The sequence below is a fragment of the Apis dorsata genome, unplaced genomic scaffold, assembly GCF_000469605.1.
Source record: "Apis dorsata unplaced genomic scaffold, Apis dorsata 1.3 scaffold_648, whole genome shotgun sequence".
Lineage (NCBI taxonomy): Eukaryota > Metazoa > Arthropoda > Insecta > Hymenoptera > Apidae > Apis > Apis dorsata.
In genome coordinates this window covers 297510-309973 of record NW_006263839.1, presented here as the reverse complement: position 1 = coordinate 309973, position 12464 = coordinate 297510, and the positions used below count along the sequence as shown (strand labels likewise).

The window sequence follows — 12464 nt, the reverse complement described above, 5'->3', positions numbered from 1 at the left end:
CTTCTATCCAGATGATTACAACGCGTTGCTTTTCTACTCCACGCCGGAGATGAACTGTGCACGATGTACACAATAATGGCTTCGTGTAATTTTTGCCAAGCTCTTGCGACGAGTTTTCTTTTTTTTTTATAGAAGTAAAAATATCTTTTCTTTTTGATTGTTCTTCCTATATTTCTGCATGCAATCTGTTGGCGAATTTTTTACGAATTATTAATGAATCTTAAGAATTAAAGGGTATAATACGTATATATTCACCTTTGGAGGATCGAAACAAAAGTTGGTATATAAAAATAGTTAAGGTTTATTTATTACGTAAATTAGATAAACTGAGCAAATCAATTGAAGATTCTTTCTTTCGTTTTCTCTTATAAACTTCGATTGCAAATTGATAAGTAAGGCTTAACTTTACGTTTTATTTTGAATAAAATATATATAGTTATTCTATAATAGATACTTTTCGTATTTTTTTAAAACTATTCGTGTTATTTGTTTATCATCTTCGTTATAAATTTCGATTATTAAATCCGTAGAATATGTTCGAATATTTTCGTGGCCAAAATATATATCACATTACGGCAGCTCGAATCAGCTCGAAATCAACTTCTCCTTCTTTCCGTTCTTTCCCTTTTCCATCGTGGCGGTTTTATTTCTTTCGGCATTCACCCAACGACGGATTTTCCCAATGCAAGCTTCGTGACACCGTAGTTCACGAAAGTAGCAGGAACGTAGCCAATTTCCCCGATCTCACGCTGAATACTTGAATACTTCTTTCCAGCTCTCCTCTTTGTTTCCCTCTGCTTTCACCTTTTATCCCTCCGGTTGTCCGATTTAAACGATTCTCCCGACGTCATTGAGGGAAAATCTTAACTTCGAGAAAGAGAGAGAGGTTACTTCGCGTCTCCCATTTAATTTACATCGAGACCATGGCTTGTGGCACTCACGGGGATGGGTTTTCTTTACCGACACGTACTTTCGGCCCACTTGGAGACTGCTATTACACCATTGTTTGAAAGAAGGAGATAAAAAATTCTTAACAGAGTTAATCCAATCTTTTGGGCAAAGTTTCATCGACGTGAATTTTTCTTCTCTTTTCTGTTTCTGTATTATTATTTAAGAATTTATTTGTAGTTCGATCGATCAATATCATTCCAAAGACGCATCGATTAATTCGATTCGAAGGAATAAGATGATTAGTTTGATTTAAAATCCGGTGAATAGACGTCTAACCAAGAATGTTCGCGCGAACGTTTCTCGAACGAACAAACTTCTCGAGTTTGGAATTCCTCTGGTAGTAGCAACAGTAAAATTGAATTTCCCTAAAACTGCCTTTGAAATGGTACCGGTAACTTTAATTATTTAAATCACCTGTTTCTGTTCCCAAAGGATGGAACATAATGCCGGAGCAATTTAACGTTTCCAAGATGGATGTCGTATTATTTTTTCAATTAAAATGAATACACGTAATTTTAAAATCGTTCTTATTATTACCAGCTTACTTTCCAGAAATCTTTCATTACGTTTTTGAACGTTTCATTTCGAAAAATATTCTAAATAAAAACGATCTTTAATGTGTTTAATTATTTAGTTCTTTAAAAGATCAATGATGGTATAATTTTAATAAAAATTACTGCTACAATCATTATTTAATTTCGTATATTATAATCTTAACTTATAATATATCTATAATGTTTCAAAAATTTATTATACTTTATGCTTATATTAAATTAATAATATAAGAATCGAAGAAAACTAATTATAGCAATTCTTGTTCTCTCTACACTTAAAGCATATCACTTACTCAATGACCTCTTTTCTAAACTCGATTCGCGCCAAGAACCAAGCCAATTCCTTTGGCATTCCCTTGCGACTACTTAACTCGTCTCATTTCGATCTTTTGTCCCACTACTTCCATTTCCTCGTCCCCCAATTCAAATAAATCCATTTCTCGAAACGAATCCTTTTCCTTCCACATCGTGTTTACTGTCTTTATTTTTTGTGAACTATTATGATTGCGCCTATTTGAACTATATTACATCAATCACAAACATACCACACGAGAATTTCAATAGCGATATTAATTACAATTTTTACAAGTTTTGGCGTTTCTCGTATTATTTGTCCATATTTATCTATCTTATCATGTTTCAAGACATAATTTTCAAGTTTAAGAATTAATATATCATGATTATAGAAAAATATAATAATTTTAATATTCAAGAAGTAAAAAAGTAACGAATAATTATTAAAAGTAACGAATCTTAAAATATTAATAGTTAATAATCACGTGGCGCTAGTGTCGCGTTAAATCGTTATTGTATGTTAATTAAAATTATAACCTACGAAGAATAATTTTTACGCATATAAAATACATAATATATAATATAAAGTTCTTTTCATAACTTTTCAATGAGTAAATTGGAAAAACTTTTCCCATTTAAAGTTTTCTTTTTTATAAATGATTTTAATACAAAGGCGCAGAAATAGAAATGAAATACGGAACACAGATAGTTAGTCTAGCATTAAAAAAAAAAGAAGGAAAACAGAAAGTTCGATAAAACGTGTTCTTTTTTTTCTTTTTTTTGAAACGTATATAGTTTGAGGATGCTTTCGGAATAAATCGTATACAATGAGCGCGTTAATGTGTGTGGAAATGTATCAAACCGCGTCGAAACGACTGCGTGAACAGATTGACAAACAAAGTTAACGAAGTTGACGGAATAAACGATACAGACAAATATTACTGGATATAGAGGGATAAATGAATGTGGAACATTCGGAAAACTGCGGATAAGTTTTGTCAATAAACTCATTTTTGCATCACTGATTCTTTTATGGTATATGGGATATATGAAAATGAAAATAGTGTATCATTGATGTACACTTAATTATATACAATTTGATCTTTTTTACTTTTCTTAATCAAAAATAGTTGTATCGATGTGTTATATAGAAAAGAAAGATAGCGTAACTAGTAAAACTGATAAATTTTTAAAGATATACAAAATATATTTTTTTTAAAGTTTCCAATATCGTAGTGAAATTTAATATTTCGTGAGTGTCTAATCATCTGAAACGATTGAAATATATTTATCATGGTTTAAATTGACTATTAACTTTACCATCGAACGAAACAGAAACGCAATGATAGAAGTAGGAGGAACTGTTAAAGATAACATACGTTCCATGATAATTTTCAGACGTTTCAGACGTATTTGACGATGCGGGTTTAACTTTACGATAGCCGTAAAAGTGAATTATTGCGGTACTTACCGTTGATGTGAAGATTCACGTGAATATACTTGGGCGGATGAGTGCTGACTTGGCACTCGTACTGGCCCTCGTCGCTACTGTTCACCGGTTGGATTTGTAGACGCCAGTTATCCGGGTATTGGAACTTCACCGTGTACCTTGGGTCTCCTATGTACGTCTGCTGACCCACTGTCAGCAAATTTACCTTTTCCCCATTGTCTTGCCTGCGTACCCAAGACACCTGCCGACACAAATTATTTTCATGTTAGTTTTATTTAGTTTAATTTTGGATTAAATTTTGGGGACAGAGTTTGTTACGTTTTAGAAGGAATATTGGATGATATTAATTTTGCACGACATTTGCGTAATCTCGATAAATGGGTGACAATTACCACGATTTTCGGATCCTCTGTTCCAGACACTTGACAAATCTTTCTAATTCTAACTTCTAATAACTAAGTTTCGGCGATTTGCCGCTAGATGTCTCGTTAATTTCTATTTTCTCGAAAGTGTCTTGTACAAATGACAAATTATTTCAAATAAATGTTTATATATTCGTTTACTTTTAAAAATATTCATCAAAATCCTTTAATTTACAAATTTTTTAATAGTTTCAAAATGATATTTTCAAATATTTGCAAATGAAACGATTAAATTTTTTGATAGAAATTTTGACACTTATATTTTTATTGGAAAGAATGTATATTAATTTAAAGTTTGGCTCAATAAATTCAACGTAGAAAAACAATCAATCAATTAATTTGCAACAATCATCGACACATTTCCTAATATAATATTCCTAATATAATATAATATAAATATCCCCTTCATTATCATCAAACGAATCTCAACTTTTGAATATTATTGTGTAACATAAAACTGAACGAGATCATAAGATGTTAAAGCATAGAAAATTGAAGGGAAACGTGCTATGAGTAAATCGTGCATAAGATAGTACTCTGATAAACAAGGATCCGAAATCCACAGATTATTCACATAACTGGAATTGGATAGTATTTCCCGGTATTCCCCATTAAATGTGCGCGATATCGTACATATCTTCGACATGGATATCAAGCCCGTTATTATCCGCTCAACAGAGATTGCCGCCTATGGACAGCTATCAATGGCGCGTGTGATCGCTACCGATCGTGATCGATTGCTTTTGGCTACCTTTATAACTAGAACATGAAACATTTTGTAGAAAATTCCGATCGACATTGTCTGCTATTGATTTATTTTTTTTTGTGTTTCAATCCTTAAATCTTGTTCCCTACGAGGCATACATATTTTTTCAATACAATATATTGTTTTATTATTTGTAAAACGTTTGTTTTTTGCTTTTCAAGTCAAAATTTTCAAAATTATCTTTTAGTATTTATTTTTCTAGAGATTTTTTTTGTGATATAAATAATTAATATCTAACCTAAGTTAATTTTAAACTTTTTCTTTAAAAATATCTCAATCGATTTGATGCTCGATCACGCACTGGTGCACGGAGCCAAGAATGTTTGGCGGCAAATTCAAATAACATATACTAATAAATATGGTCTTAAGTCGAGTTGTGTGCATTTTCAAGATAATCATGCATGGATAATCGCGTTAGCCGACACTGTTGTTAGCAATATTAACAACAGCAACGACATTAATAGCCTAATATTACTCTGAGGCGAGCTCGACCGTGGTTCAGCCAAGTGCGATGCTTTTAGGATATAACTATTGTCCTACGAGTTTCTGCAGAGTTGGTAGACATCGTTTCCCTATTTCAAAATGAAGTTGGTAAATTCTGAAAAGATAGATGTCGTTGAATATCATCCAACAAACATAAATGTCGAATTTATCTCAGTTGCTTCCTTGTAAACTAATTTTTTCCTCCTAGTGGTTACATCATGTGCTTGATCGATTGATGAAAAATATAGATTTGAGGAATTTTGTCATAAGAATAAAATTTCATCGATTATTATTAAAATTTATTTCATTGTCAATTTAAAATTATACGATAATTACTTTTATAAATCGATAATATTTGGCAAAACTTTTCAATACGATTCCAATTCGAAGTGAAATCAGAAAACGTTTCTTGGCTGAAATTTTAATTATTAATCATTTTTTTGATGAAAATAAAAGAGAAGAATACAGAGGACGATATCTGCCAATATATATATTTGTCGCACGAATTGATAATCGAAATGGGAAACGATCAAATTCACGCGACGTGGATGTCAACGATTACGAGGGAAATTCACGCGAAATCTAGCCGGCAGCGATAATTCCTGTTCAACCACACCGGCACGCGCATAACGAGGCCGGATATTAAATTAATTCGAACGGCGCGATTGTTCCAACTGCGGTAGACGTGTCTAGTTTCCGGAAGTGGCGTCACACCCGAGATCTAAGACCGGTGGCGGGCGCAAAGAAATTAATTAGAATAAATCGTGGCCACCCATCTTCGTCTGAAACCACCGTTGCCACGGTTTACAAGATTAATTGTGAATTATAGCCTTTCTAATTTCCCGACGGGGGAGGGGGAGTAAGCTGGCGAAATACGAGACCTTGACTGTTAAACTGTTAAGATATGCAAAACGATGGAGAATATATGGAAAAGGTATGTAAAACAATGGAGATATATGCGAGGGTGTAAAAGTATACAGAAACACGTGAAAATATACAACATCTTTCCCCCTCCCCCCACTTTTGCATATTATACAAATGTTTTCCATACTTTTGCATACACTTTGCATAAATTTACATATATTTTGACGTGTTTTGCATATTTTCGTTGAATGATACGTAAGAATGAGTATTTGTGGAAAATTTATAAAGAAGTTTAGTATCAATTAAGAAGCGAATCGAGGAATTGAGTGTTAGTTGAGCAAGAAAGTTTTTAAAAACGTTATTTTAATGTATCCATCTAGAAGAACAACAAAAACAAAACCTCAAGAATATTGTTATCCAAAAATGACAAGAAATTTTGTACCAATTCTTCTTTATATACACTACGTTTCTACTTGATCATTACATTACTGATCATATTTTTACAATTATTTTTATCAATGTACAAAACGAAAATATGCATTCGATAATCAGAATCTTTTAAAGAATTGTCAATAGGAGAAAAAAAACTTAAGGAAGGAAGAGACTCACGGTTTTATCTTGTAGCAAGGATATCCTGCAGTCAAGCAGGGCGCTACCGCCAGCCTGTACCGTCATATTCTTGCTTTCTCCCTCGAAATGGGGGCCCCACCTGTGATCGTGATGGTGTTGATGTTTGTTCAGCGTGCTGTGCGCATCGAAAATGTAGTTCAACATCGGCGCATCCGTCGGTACCGATCGCTTTGCCGCCGTCGTCGATTTCGTTGATATTGAATCTGTTATTATTGATAGATCTGTAACAATTAAAGATCGTGAAAAGTTAATACATATAGTAATAAATACCTTTCTACAATAATATTAGATTCTTTTAAACTTGTTTGAAAATTAATCTATCCATTGTCGAATAAATTAGACGTATCACGCTTTCTAACACACTTTCTATTAGTTTCTCTCTTCAAATTTTAAAAACTTTTCTTTTTTCTTTCATTACGAATTTTTTATCAACTCGATATCAACGTTCGACTTTTTTTTTGTTATTTATTCGAAAACGTTGCACGATTTATTGGATATGTTGCATGCAGCCGTTGATCGGATATCTTGTCGCGATATTCTCCAGTCTCTAGAGATCTCCGTTTCCCGATGTTTACAAGTATTGGACAGACAATTGACAACTGACGGTACATATTGGTACATACGTATTCCTGTACGTCTGTAATCATTGAATGAATATACACATCGTAGCTTGCGAGTAATTATGCATCTCGTGAAAGAATTTCGACCGATATAGGCAGAAAAATGTAGGATTCGTCTTTCATATTATTATTTTTAATTATTACAACGAGAATTCTCGATTAAAAATAAGGAAACAAACATTTTGAGAAATAATTGAGAGTTCAAGAAAGCATACACATACGTTTCTCTTTATATAAAAGTGTTAAAATTCTCTGAAATCAATAAAATCAATCTTTCGTTCACTGATCTAACGATTTGATTCGATATAATCATTTATCAAGTCGATTTACAAGCATATATATACTCACTTTAGATCATGCTCATTTTTTATAAATAATTTCTACATCACCTTTATATCTTGATCCATATATTTTACCATTACGTGCACACATAGATGGAAACAGTTCTGGGTCTAAGGTTAGATCGTCCAATTTATCGTTGCTGAACGGGCCAAGAGATACGCGAAACAGGTAAGCACGAGAGTTTGATGTCAGGCTATTGGAAGGATGCGATATTTCTTCGATCGCGTGCAGCGCATCGGAAAACAATAAGTACGTATATTGCTTAGATATTTGTCTGCTCGTATCCTCAGAACGACGTGTACGATGCGTCACTTAAATATAAATTTGAACGTTGTTGGATTGTACACTTGGAAAATTTTCACTTATTTGTTCGTTTTATCTTTCGTCGTTTAAACCTTTCGCTCTCGTGCCACTGAAAATTTTAACCGCGTTCAATTTGTTTTATCAGGGTTTTTATCAGGCCTCGAGGTCGAAGTTTGAGGTAAAAGTTATGCAAATTTTTATAACGAAGAGAGAATGTAAAGTTGTACACGAAAATAAAGTTCGAATAAAGTCGAAATGAAAATTTTTTTCAAAGGAAAAGATTTTGATTGAAATTATCTCAGCAATAAACTGTGCTTCCATATATTTTCACAATTTTTAAAAATTGTTATTCTGAAACGAAATCTTTGAAACTATTTATGAATTTGTTATTAATTAAGTGTTTGTTTAACAATGATATATTGAAATATATTTTAATCCCCTTCTCAAACTGTTTATAGATTGCGTACAAAAATTCAAAGACTTTCGAAGTATTTATTATCTGGTACAAAGTATAGAATAAATACGTTAAAGAAACAAAGAAATTTTAAGGAAATGTTCTTCAAGAAGTTATAACTTATATATTCTTTTTGTAAGTTACATTTAAATAAAGATTGTAATTGCAAAACGAAATTAATAATTATTGATTGAGATTCTTAATAATCCTAATTCTAAACATAATTTAATACCATTCTAAAAAAAAAATAAAAATACATCAGCATCAAGTAACTTCAACATTTACCTATTATTACAACAAACTACAAGAAAAACACTTCCAAAACAAATATTAATCATCTAATTAAACATCGGTCAGATCAAACCTAAACCTCGTTACACCATCACAAGCAGATCCTTCCAATAGAAAAACTCGGCAAAGATCATCCATTTCTTTCTCCCCGCCCATTGATTCCTCTTCAAACGTTCGCCCGCCATTCCCCACCCGATCTTTTCTCTTTGCTTCCGTCGTGGAAATTTTGCCACGACCCAGAGGGAAGGAAAACTGATCGGGAATTCCGGTGGAACCGTTGAAAGCGTGTTCCGGATACCGACGAAGAAGCCGTGGTATCCCTTCTTGCCTTGGCAAGAATATGAAAATCGTTATAGGTCGTATCGATCCCTGGATCGAGGCCACCCTCTTTTTACACCCCTGTGTACGCGAATATTTAAATAACCGGTCAAATTTTTCCATCAGATCGAAAGAAATTCACGATACGTTTTCAATCAAAGGAGTTTTTTATATCTCTTGTTTAAATATTTAGTTCAAAGGATAGTTTCCTTTGAGGAGTTTTATCCATATTTTTCTTTGGATCGTGTGAATTAATGATTGATAATAAATGAAACGAATATGAAACAGTTTGGTTACTTCTAAATTTCCTTTTGTGAAAAAATTGAAACGTTTGAACTAACATATTTCTTTTCTACGTAATAAACATTTATATTTGGAAACTCTTTAACTTTTAATCGTTTCACGACACGTATATTTCTATTATACAAAAATTTTCTCTTTAATTCCGCTAAGGAGATTAAAAAAATCTGAAATTCAGAAGAAAAAAAATAATGCAAAATTATTATTTTTCGCGTATTCGCGTTATCAAAAACCCTGTTCATCATCGGAATCCAAAATCTCAACCAGTTTTCTATTCACGATTGTGCGTCGACCAATTAGAGATAGTGATTTTCGTCTCTCCCCGATTTTTCGATCGGATCACCCCGGATTTTATCGAGTAATCACCCCGAGCTATCTCGCGGATATATATTTTTTTTTTCTCTCTTCCCTCCTTCTTTCTCCACTCGAAGAGCGGAGGCACAATCAACGCAGCTATCCCCAGCCAGGCGTCGAGACTTAGCAATCGACCTATTTTTTTCGCGATTCGCAAACATTCGAGACTTCTGACTTGGCGCTTTCCCCTCTCTCCATCGCGTGCATTATTCCGCATCGTCGGGGGGATGGAAACGAAGTTTCAGAAATACGAGATTAAGTCCAATTCGAGATCTAATGATCGTTCGTCCGTCGAAAGCCCCCTTTTTTTTTTCGACGAAAATAAATCGACTTCGTATCCGTTTTTTTTGTTGCCGGTTTGCGTAGTATTTCGCGAGTAGATACGGATTTCGAAAAATCGATTAGGATTGGTGGGCCGGGGATGCTTTGAGAGAAAATTGAATTCCTTTGTGTTCGCAAGTGGACGATGCACGAGAGTCAATAACATCGATGTTAATCTCATAACATGTTAGAATCCCCCTTTATCGTGCCTTCAAGATATATATATATTTTTAATTTATTCAAAACTGTATGAGTCAGAACAACATTCGAAGATAATATATATTATTCGAATCGTAGTTTTTTCGAAGGAATCGAAAAGGATTTCACTTACTTCCAAATATAAATGTCGAAGGGAGCCGCGTAATTAGTCTTCGCGCGTCTCCTCTGTTCCATCGAACACGGTTACGTCGTAATTCGAGCGAGTCCGGCTAACCACGGTAAATAATTCCGATTCGAGGCACACAACCAGTAACGCGCTCATGTTTTATGCATAAACCGGATCCCGCGGACCGCCGCCACGCGTTACACGTCGTTCTAGCTTCTAGCCCGAATCACGGATCTCGCCGCCACTTAAACGCGTATCGGTCCCTGTGTGCCCTCTCGACACACTGCTTCACCCTTTAATATGCGTTCACGCGGCATCCCGCACCACCCTCGCGCGCGAGATGCTCCCTCCCGTTATATGAACCGTGGTGTTTGGCCCAGGTTATTGGATGTGTAATTGTACCGAGTGGGAGAGCGAGAGTTGACCCAGTTCGATCGATAAAAAAAAATCGTTTTACTTTTAGAGGGACGAAATTAATTATTTATTTCGAGGATGGGTAACAGTTGATGAAACAAGAAAGAGGATCGTTTTCTTTCAAATATTTTTAAGCTTCCTTCGAAACTTCTTTCGATTTTTGTTACTGTTCACCTCTCGTGATTCTTTATCTATAAAGTATGGAAGTTGAAGATAATTTACAAGTGAGGCATTTGAGAAATATGAATATGTATATATCTTGGTTGTTATCGTATAGAAAATGGTAAATGGTCAGATCGAACTTGCATGGTGTCGAAGGATATGTAATTTAATCCGATTGATTATGATTTTTATGTATATTATCAATTTTTTTCAAAAGGAAGAACGTTTATTCTAAATTGTTGCTAGTTATATGTATAAGTTAGTTATGCGTGACGAATAAGCTTCAATGTACCCGTATATTCTTAGTTGTGACACATTCAATGTCCGTTATAGTGTTTCATTGGACTGTATACGAGTAGTCATACAGAGTTACAGAGTTATCAGATGCTGTGACTATTCATGCAACAAACATCGCATCAACTATTTATTCGATATTTGTGTTTTAATGGCAGGGAGATATGTTATATGAATAAAGAGAAAAAAATATATAAATTTTCTAAAAATAATCCGCATGAGACTCTTGGTACGTAATTTAAAAGAATTTTTTGATTGTATGTATGAAGATTCTTCTCTCGTCACTTTGCATCGTTTCAAATTTAGGCCAGATATAATTTAATTTATCATTTGAGTATTATCCTTCTACACGTCGCCTTTATTTTTCAACTTTCCACGATTTTCCCCGCGATAACTCGAGTTTATAGCGTCTGAAGAATGACAGAAGTGCTCGACGAAAACTTTGAATCCAATGAAACTCGCGATACGTTGCAAGATTGGGACACGAAATCGACGATGGGGATCGTGAAACTTAAATAGAATGCGCCGTTTCGACGAGATCAATTTAACAAATTTGTTTCTGCGAAACTTGAGGCGAGTCTCGCGGGACCGACATTCGGCCCAAGTTCTTCCATCGATAAAATTATTTTCGATAAATCAAGTCAGTCTTAAGCGATGCTCGCTTAAAGAGCGACGATAAATTAATTGCAAGGAACATAAATTCAACAACAATGAATTTGAATTCTTGATGAATTTTTAAACCCGTAGAATTATATTTTCGTCGAATTTTTAGTCAAGAACCTTCCATCTTTCATTCTAATTCATTGGCTTAATTATTTGTTGTATGCATACACATATGTTATTATAATTACAGAATCTAATAAGAAGATCGAACAAAAATATTTCGTAAATCCATTAAATCTATTATAATTTTATGTCAAGCATCTTTCTGTAAAAAATTCTTTGGTAAAAAATTATGCATCGTTTGAATAATTCAAACGAAATATTCTTGTTTATTTTATTTCTACTTTGATCCTCATTAATCAAATATATTCATAAAATACTTTTGGAGGATCAATTATAAAAAAACAAAAGTATAATTATTTATAAAATTGTCAATCTTCATCATATCTCTGTCTCGTTTCATCCAATACAAATATCGCTTAATAAATAAACCCACACCAATATTTCTATACTTTTTATCTCCACAAAATTCGTGCGAATATATTAGATAATTCTTGAATAAAATCAGAATAAAAATCAGAAAAAGAAATATAAAACATCCATCTCAAAATCTCCTTCACGAATAACTTTATAATAAAAAAATATATGCTCCAACCATCTCCAAAGAGATTCATCCGCGATCGAAACACGCCTGTTTATCGATAACACTTGTGCATCACGCTCGACGACAGTGAGAAAATTCGCGAGACGCACAATTCCGCGACAATGATGGTTGTCGAACATTCGTCTCTGCCCCCGGCGACGTGTAACGGCGGAAAGATCGACAACGGTCGATCTTCATCCCATGGTTGTGTGCTTGTAATGATAAATCAGCCGCTCGATAACACGA

At 33.8% G+C, this 12464-nt stretch overlaps 1 protein-coding gene across 11 annotated transcripts in view; it reads right to left on the bottom strand.

The window, feature by feature from the left end:
- Positions 1-12464, bottom strand: part of LOC102677126 (zwei Ig domain protein zig-8-like) — a 261742-nt gene that overhangs the window by 18650 nt on the left and 230628 nt on the right. For all 11 annotated transcript variants that reach the window (XR_004151363.1, XM_031513457.1, XM_031513456.1 and 8 more), the window contains 2 exons: positions 6394-6635; positions 3271-3490 (listed from right to left, as the gene is read on the bottom strand). Coding sequence is in view for 10 of the 11 variants with exons in the window: in XM_031513457.1 (XP_031369317.1) it covers positions 3271-3490; positions 6394-6635 (462 nt within the window). In the remaining variant the exon portion in view is untranslated. The remainder of the gene's footprint in view (positions 1-3270; positions 3491-6393; positions 6636-12464) is intronic.